This window comes from Vombatus ursinus, unplaced genomic scaffold (assembly GCF_900497805.2).
Source record: "Vombatus ursinus unplaced genomic scaffold, bare-nosed wombat genome assembly UNPS02014821.1, whole genome shotgun sequence".
NCBI lineage: Eukaryota > Metazoa > Chordata > Mammalia > Diprotodontia > Vombatidae > Vombatus > Vombatus ursinus.
Window position 1 is genome coordinate 12120611 of NW_020954599.1, and position 15274 is coordinate 12135884.

The window sequence follows — 15274 nt, forward strand, 5'->3', positions numbered from 1 at the left end:
TTTTCACTTAAAATGCTTTTTCTTTTGCCAGTTTTTGCCCCTTCTCTCTCCTAATCATCCTGACATCCCACAGTACCTCACAGGTTTCCTCCCTCGGAGTAATTCTTCCAGACTCCTTTCACAGTGCTCAGCTACCACCACCAGTCTCTCTGATTAAAGCAAAACAAAATCCAATGTTACATTCGGTTAACACAACTTCTCATTAGTCAAGGAATAAACCACACAAAGAGTCCATGAGCATACTCTATTAATTAAAATATTAACTTTTTTCCCAAAATGCTTATAGTTTCCTGTATAACATTAACAGAGTAAACATTAAACTGAACAAAACAGAAATGGTAGGAAATTGCATTGTCTGATGCTCCTGAATTGATCAGATGAACGACAGAGGGTTCTATTTACCACAACATTCTCATATTTAGTATAAAAACACTGGATTTTCAATAATAAAATTATCATACATTATTATCATTATGTACTTTGTACATACTCACTTTAAAAGAAAGTTTTCTTTTTAAAAGTACCATCATTCAAACCAGAGGGTTTGCTTGGACTGAGAAGCACTGTTTCAGTCTAACGGTAAGATTCTACCTAATCACACTCATATTTATCTAGTTTGCTTCACGTTTGGAAGTAGTTTCATTCCCAGGAAATACAAAGTTTTCATGCAAGCATGAGTTTGTACCTATACCTAAGTGGTTTCTAGTTATTCTAAGAGAAGGATTTTAAGGTAACATTGCAAAACACCATTTTTCTCATTTTTTCTTGTTCCCCCCCTCAAGTCATAAGAACCCAGAAAATAATATTTAAGAAATTTTTCCTGAAGAAATGAGGATGAAAGAAATTTGCAAGATTCAAGGACTTCTACATCTAAGAAATATGCTTACTCCTTTAATTTTGATGTTGCTCAGTTGTCCATTTGTGTCACTCTTCGTGACCCAACGGACCACAGAAGGCCATTGCTGTCCATAGGGTTTTCTTGGCAAATATACTGGAAAAGTTTGCCATTTCCTTCTCCAGTGGATTAAGGCAGAAAGAGGTAAATGACTTGCCCAGGGTCACACAGTGTCTGAGGCTGGATTTCAACTCAGGTCTTCCCGATTCTAGGCCCAGTGCTCTATCCAATACGCCACCAGCTGTCTCACCCCCTTAATTAAGCTACTTGAAGCCTAGAGATTGGATACATTTCTAAAGATTCAGGAGACAGTAGTGAATAGAGGGGCCTGGTGTGCTCCAGTCTGTGGGGTCATGAAGAGTTGGACATGACTGAAAACAAACAACAAGAATAACACGCCTACAGATGACCCCTGGGGATGGGAATGGGAATGGGAAAGAAGAACAGAGGCATTGGCCAAATCACTAACTAGCAGTATTACTAACAGATGGTTGAAAAACCAGTAAGTCACAGTCATTGGCCTAAAGCAGAAGATTCACAATCATTGTCCAAAAGCAAAAAATGTGAAGAATTCTGAGAAATAAGAGGAGAAAATTCAATTTGTGATTGAAAGGAAAAGCTGAGGCGAAAGTATGTAATTCAATACGATCATGAAATTCAAGGCAGAAAGAGCAACACTAAGATTAACCTCAGAGGGGGATGGAGCCAAGATGGCAGAGAAAAGGCAGGAATTCACCTGAACTCTCCCAAATTCCTCTCGAAATAACTTTAAATCATGCCTCAAAACAAATTCTGGGTTGGCAGAACCCATAAAAGCACAGGATGAAGCAATTTTCCAGTCCAAGAAAACTTGTGAGATGCAACAGGGTGAAAGTAGAGCACAGTCCAGTGCAGGCTGTGCCAGGGCAAACCAGGCCCCAACAAATCAGGAACAGGCTTTGGGAGCTACTAAATAAGTACGGGCAGTGGCTGCTTCTGGAACTCTTAGGCCACAGATGGTAAGGGGGTCAGACGACAGGACAGAAGAAGATTACAGGGTCCCTTCGCTGGTATTGGGGGCAGGACTCTCTTGCTTTTGCCCATACTCAGATCTGAGTCATAGTCCTGGGTGGCAGTCCCAGAGCAAGGAGGAGCACTAGCACACCACAGCTTGTGGCCATAGGGGATTGGGGACCCTGATCACATTCCCAGGGCTGAAAAGAGTGCTTGTGATCACTCACAGACCAGAGCTTAGGCCAAGAGAATAGTAAACATACCTCTCCTTAGAAGAACTGAAAAGTTACAGGTCTGTAGAAGTATCCCTAAAAACAGCTGCACAAAACACCTGAAGCTTGGGACAGTGCACCCTCAACCTTGGAAGCAGAGCCCCACTTTAGCACAGAGTTAAAAGTCAAGAAATAGGCTGGAAAAATGAGCAAACAGGAAAAAACTTTAGAAAGTTACTATGAAGACAAGGAAGATCAAAACACACCCTCAGAAGAAGACAACAAAGTCAAAACTCCTACAACCAAAGCCTCAAAGAAAAATATGAATTGGTCTTAGGTCATGGAAGAACTCAAAAAGGATTTTAAAAATCAAGTAAGAGAGGTACAGGAAAAACGGGGAAAAGAAATGAGAATGATGCAAGAAAATCGTGAAAAAAGACAACAGCTTAGTAAAAGAAGCACAAAAAAAAAATTAAAAAAAATAACACCTTAAAGAAAAGAATAGGCCAAATGGTACAAGAGGTTCAAAAATCTAATCAGAACTCCTTAAAAAGCAGAATTGGTCAAGTGGGAAAAAAAGGGACAAAAATTCACTGAAAAAAGAACTCCTTAAAAAGTAGAATTGGCCAAATGGAAAAGGAGGTTAAAAAAAGTTCACTTAAGAAAATAATTACTTAAAAATTAGAATTGAGCAAGTGGAAGCTAATGACTTTATGAGACATGAAGATACAATAAAACAGAATCAAACGAATGAAAAAAAATAAAAGAAAATGTGAAATATCTCAATGGAGAAAAAACTAACCTGCAAAATAGATACAGGAGAGACAATTTAAAAATTATTGGACTACCTGATACCCACAATCAAAAACAGCCTAGACAGCATCTTTCAAGAAATTATCAAGGAAAAGTTCCCTGATATTCTAGAACCAGAGGATAAAATTGAAACTGAAAGAATCTGTCGATCACCTCCTGAAAGAGATTCCAAAATGAAAACTTCCAGGAATATTATAGCCAAATTCTAGAGCTCCTAGGTGGAGAAAACATTGCAAGTAGCTCAGAAGAAACAATTCAAATATGGTGGAGCCACAGTCTCTAGATTTAGCAGTTTCTACATTAATGAAGAGGAGGGCTTACAATCAACAATTATCTACCCAGCAAAACTAAGTATAATCCTTTGGAAAAATGGGTATTCAATGAAATAGAGGACTTTCAACCATACCTGATAAAAAGACCAGAGCTGAATAGAAAATTTGACTTCCAAATACAAGAGTGAAGAGAAGCATAAAAATGTAAACAGGAAAGGGAAATCATAAGGGAGTCAATAAGGTTAAACTGTTTACATTCTTACATGGGAAGATGATACTTTGTAACTTCTAAGAACTTTCTCATTACTAGGGCAGTTAGAAGGAGTATATATAGACTGAGGACAGAGGTGTGAGTTGAGTATGATGAGATAGTATCTACAAAAAATTAAGGGGTGAGAAAGAGGAAAGCACTAGGGGAAAGAGAGACATAGAATGTGGCAAATTATCTGACATAAAAGAGGCATAAAAGAACATTTACAGTGGAGAAGGAAAAGATAGGAGAGGTGGCAGGGAATGCTTGATCCTTACTCTCAGTAGAATTGGTTCAAAGAGGGAATAACATACACACTTAGTTGGGTATAGAAAACTATCTGACCCAACAGGAATGTAGGAGAGGAAGGGTATAAAAGAGGGGGGTGGGGCTGATAGAAAGGAGGGCAGTTTGGGAGAGGTGGTAGTCAGAAGCAAAACACTTTTGAGGAGGGACAGGGTAAAAGCAGAGAGAGAATAAAACAAATGGGGGGGAAATAGGATGGAGGGAAATACAGTTAGCAAACATAACTGTGAAAAAATCTTGCAGCAAATTTCTCTGATAAAGGCCTCATTTCTCAAATATATATAGAGAACTGAGTCATATTGATAAATGGTCAAAATATACGAACAGGCAGTTTTCAGATGGTCATATGGTCATATGAAAAAATGCTCTAAATCACTACTGATTGGAGAAATACAAATTAAAACAATTCTGAGGTACCACCTCACACCTATCAGATTGGCTAATATGACAGAAAAGGAAAATGTCAATTGTTGGAGGGGATGCGGGAAAATTGAGACACTAATGCAAAATTGGTACAACTGTAAACTGAATTCAACCATTCTGTAGATATGGAACTATGCTTACAGGGCTATAAAATCATGTATACCTTTTGACCCAGCAATAGCCCTACTAGGTCTGTATCCCAAAGAGATAAAAAACAAAAAAGGGAAGAGACCTAAATATACAAAAATATTTCTAGCAGCTCTTTTCTAGTGGCAAAGGACTGGAAATTGAGGGGATGCCCATCAACTGGGAAATGGTTGAACAAGTTGTGGTACATGATTGTGATGGAATACAAGAAATATATTTCCATAAGAATAATGAGCAAAATGCTCTTAACTAACAGATTCTGAATACAGCTTGCAGCATCCTTTTTTTAAACTTTTTTTTTTGGGGGGGGGGAAATCTATGTTTTCTTTCACAACATGACTAATGTGGAAATACATTTTGCATGTCTACATGTTTGTTTGCCTTCTCAATGAGGGGGGAAGGAAAGAAGAGATATGAAACTCAAAATTTAAAAAAAAATGTTAAAACTGTTTTTACATAAAATCAGGGAAAAATAAAATACTAAATAAATATAAAAAGATGAACATCAGAAATCAGAAATGGTGTGGCTCATTCTGACAAAAGGCATTGCACAGTTCATAAGATGAAGAAAGAGTTGAATATACTAATAATATATAGATAGAACCACTAGTTCAGGCCTTTATTACCCCTTGCCTGGACTATTCCAATAGCTTCCTTATTGATTTCCTTGCCTCAAATTTCCCCTTCCTCTGCTCCACATTCAACAAAGCTGACAAATCAATACTCCTAAACTACTGGTCTGCTCAGGTCACTCCCCTGATCAAGAAGCTCCCTATTACCTCCAGGATACAATACAAACATGACTACTTGACACCAATCTCTTCACAATCAAGTTTAAACCAATATTTCTACACATCAGTCCCCTCACAATTCCGCACAAAGGATACTCCACCCATAAGACATCTCTGAATCTTTGCAGAGGCTGCTCTGCGGCCTGGGAAGAGAATCCCTCTCCTCGGCTTCTAAGAATCTTTAATTTCAGGGGCAGCTAGGTGGCGCACCTAGCCCTGGAGTCAGGAGGACTTGAGTTCAAATACAGTCTCAGACCAGACACCTGACACTTACTAGCTGTGTGACCATGGGCAAGTCACTTAACCCCAATTGCCTCAGCAAAAAAAATGAAAAAATGAAAAAAAAGAAGAATCTCTAATTTCTTTCTAAATTTAACTCTTGTGTGCCACTTTCTACACAAGGTCTTTCCTGATCTCCACATGTGCCTCATCCTCAAAATTAACCTATATTTCTTTTATATACAAATATATAACCTGGGTTATATATTTGTATTATATATATTACATATTTAGAATATTTTTCCTCCATCAAAACAAAAAAAAGTTTCATTTTTGTCTTTGTATACCAATTGACTAGAAAAGAAGGAAGCAAGCACCTTAGTGCCTGGCATTGTGCTAAATACTTTACAAATATGATCTCTTTTGATCCTCACAGCAACCCTGGGAGATAATTAACATTAATAATGACAATAATAGCTGATATTTATATAGTGTTTGCTATGTGCCAGGCACTAAGCTAAGTGCTTTACAATTATTTTTTTCTTTTGATTCTCACAGCAACCCTAGGAGGAAGGTGCTATTATTATTCCAATTTTACAAATGAGGAAACTGAGGCAGACAGAGGTTAAGTGACTTGCCCAGGGTCACACAGCTAGTAAATGTCTGAGGCTGAATTTAAACTCATCTTCCTGACTCCAGGCCTGGCATTTTATCCACTGAATTACCTCAAGGCACCAATAAGATAGTGTGTAGCATATAGTAGGTGCTCAATAAATTCATGTTGATTGCTGATTGATTGATATGTACCCTGCAAAAAGAGACCAATACTTGTATAGTAACTAGAGTGCTTGTCCATCATCACCAATACACAGAACAACAGCCTCCGCTGTACATTTGGGATAATGGTGCTTGTATGAGCAGTCATTTTTAATATAAATAAAAATAAGTTAGGATTTGTGAAGGGGGGGGCATATTCATTATATTTGAAACTCTGACAGAGGTAAGCCTCTAAATCTCTGAAGAAGTTTAAAAATTGTCGGCCCAAGAAAAAAAAGTTCATTTGGCCTCTTCATCCACCCCTCTCAAAACACTATAAAGAAGAGTTTGCCAAAGTTTCAAGGTCTATGAGACCTTTATATGTTTTGGGTTTTTTGTTTTTGTTTTTTTTTAAACATCAGAGAACCACAGTCCTTGGCATAGTGACAAGGTGAGTCCCAGAAGTAATGAAGTATATAACAATTCAACATTTCCAACATTTACCCCTTTTTCAAGAAATCCTTTTAAACTCTGAACAGCTATTGGAAAAACATTCTCTTTATTATCATTTTAAAAAAATAGCACATGGTTAAAATATACTTACTCTCTTCAGGTGTTACAAAAGCAAAAAAGATCTTGGAATCATACTATGTCAAAGTAACATAGCATGATTATTACAAAAGTTAACATGACATTCAGATACACTTAAAAGAGTTTAAGAGTTGAGATTTTAGATTTGGAGAACAAGATATGGCAAAGGTAACTTAACATTAAGGTAAATTTAGGAGAGTTATTATAAGGAAGCAGGCAATGGGCCAGTTTTCGTAAGACAATGAATGTCTCCTTAGCAGCTAAGCACAGAGAAGAACTTTGGGCTACACATAAGGTTACTTAATAAAATCAACCTTCTTGGAGATCTAAAGAAATAGACCAGTAAGAGCTCATTTGGGATACTTGGAGACATCTGTCTGAAGATATAAATGTAGAATGAAGGTCATACCCGATCCCTTCCAACTCTGTGATCTTTAACTAGATTTTCATTTTTGTCAATTCACATAAAGAATTTAGTGTCCCTGTTTTATGCTTTCATACACTGTGAGGAAAAGAAATAAAGGCAAAATAGTATGTCGATATCAAGGACATGATTTATTAAGTGTCTCCTGGCTGTATATTGTCATACTGAAGACTATGGTGTTACTATTTATGGTCCCTGACCTGTTTCCAAGTCCACTGGAATCCCAAAATGTAACAAGAGAGAACTTGTTAAATTGAAAACCTATAAGCTTCATTTTTAACCCTTTAATGACAAAAATTTCCTCACCTTTCACTGAAAGTCTTGGTTCACTGATTCTAGAAAAAAAGTAGCCATTTTATTTGAATGGAGTGTTTTAACTTTGTGGGCTTCCAAGAAAATATCATCTTGAATCACTTCTGAAAGACAGAAAACAGCTAAAGCCTGACTTCTGAGCTAACTTCACATGTGAAAACACTATGTTACTAAAACAGACCACATGTGACACCTAATTCCAAACAAGAAAGAGAGAGGAAAAAAAAATCCTACAGTGATGTTAGCTATATATAGATCAAAAACAAAAAGAAGAAACACTGTGTCACAGTCTGAATTATTTGAGGTGATGATGAAAAATGGGACACATTGCAGAGCAGTGGATATTGAGACAAGAAAAAGCCCTGAATTCAAGTACTATCTTCCATATAATGGTCACATGACCATGGCAAGTCAATCAACCTCTCATTGTCCCAGACAACTTCAAGATGATGGAACCTGAATAACCAGGAAGATAGTAGTACCCTCAGAGAAACAAGGACTTTAGGAAGAGGGGTGGATTCACAGAGAAGGAAACAAAGTAGGAGGAATTTTCCAAATAGATTTATTTTTAAAATACATTTTTATTTATTTTGAATATTTTCCAGTTACATGTAAAAAATTAATATACATTTTTAGAAACTCTAATTTCTAAATCTTCTCCCAATATACTGCCCTTATCATGCCCTTTGAGAAGGCAAGAAATATGATATCAATTCTACACATGAGGTTACGCAAAACATATTTCCATATTAGCCATGTTGCAAAAGAAAGCACATGCAAAAAAAAAAACCAAAAACACAAACACACAAGAAAAATAAAGTAAAAAAAAAAGTATGTTCTGAATTGCATTCAGAGTTCATCAGCTCTGTCTCAAGGTATATAGCACTTTTCATCATGAGTCCTTTGGAATTGTGTTGTATCATTGTCTTGATCAGAGTAGCTAAGTCTTTCACAGTTGATCATCCTTAAAATATCACTCTTTCTGTGTACAATGGTTTCCTAGTTCTGCTCACTTCACTTTGCATCAGTTCATATATGTCCTTATAGGTTTTTCTGAAAGCATTCTGTTCATCATTTCTTATAGCATAATAGTACTCCATCACAATCTTATACCACAACCTGTTCAGCCATTCCCCAGTTGACTGGCATTCCCTCAATTTCCAATTCCTTGCCACCATAAAAAAGAGCTGAAATAAATATTTTTTTTTGTACAAATAGATCCTTTTCCTTTTTCTTTGACCTCTTTAGGACACAGACCTATTAATGGTACTGCTGGATCAAAGGGTATGCACAGTTTTATAGTCTTTGGAGTATAGTTCCAAGTTTTTCTCCAAAATGGTTGGACCAGTTCACAACTCCACCAAAACTGCATTCATGTCACAATTTTTCTGCACTGCTTCCAGCATATGTCCTTCTTCCATTCCTGTCATGTTAACCAATCTGATAGGTGTGGGGTGGTATCTCAGAGTTGTTTTAATTTGTATTTCTCTAATCAATACTCATTTAGAGCATTTTTTCATGTGACTACTGATAGCTTTGATTTCTGAAAACTGCCTGTTGATATCTTTTGACCATGTATCAATTGAGGAATGGCTCATATTTTTACAAATGTGGCTCAGTTCTCTTAATATGTTTGAAAAGTGAGGTCTTTATCAGAAAAACTTGCTGCAAGATTCCCACCCACCCCCCCCGCCTCTACTTCCCATTTTACTTCTAATTTTGGCTGCATTAATTTTGTTTGTGCAAAACTTTTTTAATTCTATGTAAATCAAAATTATCCACTTTACTTACTATGATTGTCTCTTTCTCTCGTCTGGTCATAAATTCTTCCTTTACCCATAAATCTGGCCAGTACTTTTTTCCATGCCCCCCTAATTTACTTATGCTATCACCCTTTTAGCGTAAATCATTTATCCATTCTAACCTTATCGTGGTATATGCTGTGATATTGCTCTATGCCTAGTTTCTGCCAAAGCGTCTTACTGGTTTCCCAACAATAGGCAAATAGTGAGTTCTTATCTCAAAAAATGTAGATCTTGGGGCAGCTAGGTGGGGCAGTGGATAGAGCACAGCCCTGGATTCAAGAGGACCTGAGTTCAAATCCAGCCTCAGACACTTGACACTTACTAGCTGTGTGACCCTGGGCAAGTCACATAAGCCCAACTGCCTCACCAAAAAAAAAAAAAAAAAAAAAAAAGCAAAACATAGATCTTTGGGTTTACGAAACACTAAATTAACTTGGTCATTTACGACTACGTATTGTGTACCTATTCTATCCCACTGATCCACCACTCTATTTCTTAGACAGTACCAGACTGTTTTCATGATTATCACTTTGTAATATATTTTCAGATCTGGCACTGCTAAGCTGCCTTCTTTTACTTCTTTTTTTCATTGATTCTCTTGATATTCTTGACCTTTTGTTCCTCCAGATGAACTCTGCTATTATTTTTCCAACTCTTTAAAGTAATTCTTTGGTAGTTTGGTATGGCAATGAATAAGTAAATGAACATTTTTATCATATTGGCTCAGCCTACCCATGAGCAATTAATATTACTCCAATTATTTAGATCTGTCTTTCTGTAAAAAGTGTTTTATAATTGTGTTCATAATAGTCCCTGGGTTTGTCTTGGCAGGTGAACTCCTAAGTATTTTATATTGTCTGCAGTTATTTTAAATGGAATTTCTCTATCTCTTCCTACCAGGTTGTGCTGGTAGTATATAGAAATGCTGATGATTTATGTGGGTTTAATGTACATCTTACAACTCTGCACAAATTGTCAACTGTTTCAACTATTTTCAGTTGATTCTCTAGGGTTCTATAAGTATACCACCATATCATCTGCAAAAATAGTTTTGTTTCCTCATTGCCTTTTTTTATTCCTTCGTTCTTTTTCTTGTTTTATTGCTCTAGCTACAACATTGACTAATAGCAGTGATAATGGACATCCTTGCTTCACCCCTGACCCTGTTGGAAAGGGTTCTATTTTATTCCTATTATAGATAATGTTTGCTCTTGGTTTTAGTTACATACTATTTGTCATTTTAATAAAGGCTTCACTTATTCCTATGCTTCCTAACGTTTTTAATAGGAAAGAGCATTGTCTGCCTCTGATATAATCAGATGATTTGTTGTTTTTGTTACTGATACGGTCAATTGTGTTTACAGTTTTCCTCTCATTGAATCAGCCCTGCACTCCCGATCTAAATCCCACCTGGCCATTTTGTGGATATTTGTGTTATATTGCTATAATTGTGATATATTGCTATTATCTCCTTGCTAGTATTTTTCTATTTAGCTCTGGTCTTTTCACCAGGACCTCTGGTCTTTTCATGAAGAATGCTTGAAAATCCTCTATTTCATTAAATATTGATTTTTTCTCTGGATGGATTATGCTCAGTTTTGCTAGGTCGGTAATTATTGTTTGTAATTCTAGTTCTTTTGTCTTCCAGAATATTAAAGCCCTCTACTCCTTTGATGGGGTTGCTGCTAAATCCCACATGACCCTGACTGTGACTTCACAATATTTGAAAGCTTCTTTCTGGATTCTGGAAGTATTTCTCTTCGACCTGGGAGCCCTGGAATTTGGTTTCCTGGGAGTTTTCATTTTGGAATCTCATTCAGGAAGTGATCAGTGGATTCTTTCTTTCAATTTCTATTTTACCCTCTGGTTCTAGGATATCAGGGCAGTTTTCCTTATAATTTCTTGAAATATGACATCTAGAACAGAGGTGGGGAACCTGCAGGCTCAAGGCCACATGTGGCCTTCTAGGTACTTGGGTACAGCCTTTAGACTGAGTCCAAGTTTTACAGAACAAAAGCTTTTATTAAGGGGATTTGTCTTTGGAAGTTTAGATTCAGTCAAAGGGCGGCCTATACCCCAGGATCTTTCTTTGATCATGGTTTTCAGGCAGTCCAATAATTCTTAAATTATCTCTCCTTGACCTGTTTTCCAGGTCATTTGTTTTTCTGATGAGATAGTTCACATTTTCTTCTATTTTTTCATTCTTTTGACTTTTGTTTTATTGTTTCTTGATGTCTCATGGAGATATCAGCTTATCCACTTGCCCAACTCTAATTTTTAAGGAATTATTTTTCTTCAGTGAGATTTTGTATCTCTTTCTTTTTGGCCAATTCTGCTTTTTAAGGTGTTATTTTCTTTAGTATTTTTTTGTGATTGTTTTACCAAGCTGTTAATTGTCTTTTCAAAATTTTTTTCCATAATTCTCATTTCTTTACCAATTTTTTCCTCTACCACTCTCATTAGATTTTAAAAATCCTTTCTGAGCTCTTCAAGGAGTTCTTATTGGGCTCGTAACCAATTTATATTTTTCTTTGAGGCTTTGCTTGTAATAAGTTTCAACTTCATTGCTTTCTTCTGAGTTGTGTCTTGATCTTCACTATCATCATAGCTTTTTTATGGTCAGGTCCTTTTTTTGTTGTTTGTTCATTTTCTTACTTATTTCTTGATTTTGAACTTTATATTAAAGTTGGGCTCTGTTCTTGTGTCTGGGAAAGAGGGACACTGTCCCAAGCTTGAGGGCTTTATTTTCAGAGCTAGTTCTGGCGGTTTGGAAGTTTTCAGGGCTTCCAATGTGGTATGATATGGGGTAAGGTGTAGTCACTGCTCCATGAGTCTATGCTCTGGTTCTTACCCAGGAAGGGCCCCTGATCCTTTGAGATTGCAATCATTACTGCTCCTTAGAGTCCCTGCTCCCTTGGAATCAGAAGTGCTACTGCTCCTTGAGGCCTCTGCTCTCTCTTGACCAAAAGTGCTCTGCTCCACCCTTAACCTAAGACCCAGAAGTGGGTCTAGGCCAGGGCTTAAACCTTTTTCCACTCATGACCCTTTAAGCACTTCTTAAACTGTGGGTTGCGACCCCATATGAGGTTGAGCCTAGTCAAACAGCATCCAGTCCTGCATCCATTGCTAGCACAGAAGTCCCCCGTAATCTCTTTCTCACCAGATGCCAGGTCTCCTTACCGTCTTTGGTTTGAGAGCTCCCAAAGCTGCTGCTATTTCTGTTGTCACCACTTAGTCCCACCACTGGTATTCCATCCACAGGGGCTCAATCCCAATGTCACAGATCATTCATTCATACCTCCTAAATTAGTTTGGGCTGGAAGAAGGTCTCACTCTGACCTTGTGGTGGCTCTGCCACTCTAGAATTCAATTTGAGTCATTATTTGAAAGCTTAGAAGGGAATACCGGGAGAGCTCAGCTGAGTGCTTCCTCTACTCCACCATCTTGGCTCTGCCCCTTGAAGTGACCCTGACAGATTTCATATCCAAGGTACTTATTACATGTCAGAAATTCTCTTAAGGCCATAAGTTTCAGGCTATAAATTGCCAATCTGGATTAGCAGAGGGAATTTCCTCATTAAGCATTCCCCATACCAATTAAATCACAAGTATAGAACAGATATAAAGTGAAGCCCAAAGCAGAATCATAAGATACTACAACACTGAAAAATATTTAATGTTCATTATGGAGACATCAAAGTCAAAACTCAATTTTTTTCCAATCAGATATTGTTGAAATCGTTGTAACATAAAAAAGATATGCTAAACCCTAAAACTTCATCCACAGTTATTTACTAAACATTTCTACATATATGTTTAGTGGACTATTTCCAGTATAAAATAAGTTGCCTGTGGCCCACATGCAGCCCACAACATTTTTTAGTGTGGCCTGATCCAGTTTAAAATGCAAGTGAAAAATATGTAACAGAATAAATAAAAATACAACACAAATGAGATAACATTTTAAAACTAAGTCAACATGTAGCCTGCAGGGATCCTTATGTATGGATTAGTGGTCCCCTTTTCTAATGAGGTTTAACCTGTGATCTATATACTGCAGGCAACCACAAAAGTCATGCATAAGTTTTACATTTATTAATATATAATTACTTGTACATACGGACATCATGAGAATCAAAAGAATTTTATAACTACTTAAAATTAAATCATCATCATGAAACTACATAAATTATCCTAGCAATTCATGCTATCAAGTTTATAAATTGGGACAGAAACATAATTATTAATAATTACTAACTACTCTTGATTATTGCAGTGCTAAGTTAGTCTGTGTTCGGTCAATCAACTAATTAATCAACAAACTACTACTTTAGGTCAGGCGCTGTTTTATAGACAACAACAGAACTATTGCTTCCTTCAAGAACCTTGCAGCTAATGGAGAAAACATATATGTGAACACAAAATGTAGAGAGTAAATATGGGGTAATTTTTTTTCTTTTAGAGAAGAAACACTAGCAGTTTGAGAGATCAGAATAAGCTTCATTCGTGCAGGAGGTAATACTTCTTCGGAGCTTTGAAAGGAAATCAAGCTTCTAAGAGGCAGAGGTGATGTGGAAGGATATTCCAGGACAGAGTGACATTCCTCTGCAAGATGGAGGAAATGGGATTTGGAATCTTGTAAGCGAGGAAAAGCAAGGAGGCTAGTTTGGGTGTAGCCTACAGTGCACGGAGAGGAGGAATGTGAAATAAATCTGGAAGGGTAGATTGGAGCCAAATTGCATAAGGCTTTAAATGCTAAACAAAAAGAGGCAGCTAAGTGGCACAGTGGATAGAGCACCAGCCCTGGCCTCAGGAGGACCAGAGTTCAAATCTGACCTCAGACACATAACACTTACTACCTGTGTGACTCTGGGCAAGTCACTTAACCCAAATTGCCTCACCCCCCAAAAAAATGCTAAACAAAGGAGACTATATTTTTATCCTAAAGGCAACAGGGGGCCATGAGTTGGGTTTTGTTTTTTGGGGGTTTTTTTGTTTTACTTTGTTTTTTTAGCTAGGGGAGTGACATGGTGTGGTGGGTATAAGATGAAATGACTGAGAAAACAAAAGTGTCAGCTTCTGAGCACATCAATTTATTAAACAATGCATGCCAACTGCATAACAAATCAGGACCAGGCCTCCTCAGCTTTGGCACTGGACCAGAAATACAGTGGGAAGACATAGTTTTATGTATGAAAAATAAAATGAGACCAATTAATCAAAAGAAAACAATTAATAGAGTACAAATGAGGATATAAAATTAGGTAATCTGATTTCTAATTGGATGAAAAGAGAGGGGGAGAGTAAACAAGAGCAAATCTCTGAACTCAGAGGGAGAGGAAGAGAAAGAAGAAGAAGAGGGAGGGAGGAAGGGAGGAAAAGACAGAGAAAGGGAGGGACAGTTGGATCTTTTTTATTACTGAAAGATAGTAAAGAGCTATTTCCTTCCCCTCTACCCTTCTATCTATAAATACATACATGTGAAGTAAAAATTAGTAGTCCAAGTTCTAGTCCTGGCTGCCAATAACTAGAGAGGTGACCTTGGATATGTCACTTAATCTCTGGATCTCAATCTCTTTAGCATGATAGAAAAAGACTTGGGTTTGGACTTAGAAAAGACCTGAGTTCAAATCCTACCTGGAACACTTACAAGCTAAATGACATGGGGAAAGTATCCTACCAAGCTCATTTTTTTTTTATTTGAAAAATTGGGCATAATAATACCTGTACTACCTGCCTACCTACTTTACAGGATACTTTGGGAGATCAAATGAGACAATGAAATTAAAGTACTTTGTAAATTTTAAAGCCTACAAAGATAGCTATTATTACCCTATGCTACAAGGATATCTAAGAATCAAATTAAATGAACAGAAATGAAACCACAAGAAAAAGAAAGCACAAAAAGCACTAAAAGAAGCACAAAAAGATAAATAGATATGTAAGGTAATAGTATCGTTATTCTACAAAGAGAGTGGCTTGTACAGAGACATAGTGTTCTAGTGGATACAGAGCTGACCTCAACGCCAGGAAGACTTGAATTCAAGTTCTACCTCCAAAATATAC

General features: G+C 37.0%; 1 protein-coding gene across 2 annotated transcripts in view; it reads right to left on the bottom strand.

Moving 5' to 3' along the window:
• The window catches only part of TBCK (TBC1 domain containing kinase), a 256604-nt gene that overhangs the window by 232004 nt on the left and 9326 nt on the right, over positions 1-15274 (bottom strand). For both annotated transcript variants that reach the window (XM_027837556.1, XM_027837554.1), the window contains exon 3: positions 77-149. In XM_027837556.1, coding sequence (XP_027693357.1) covers positions 77-149 — 73 coding nt within the window. The remainder of the gene's footprint in view (positions 1-76; positions 150-15274) is intronic.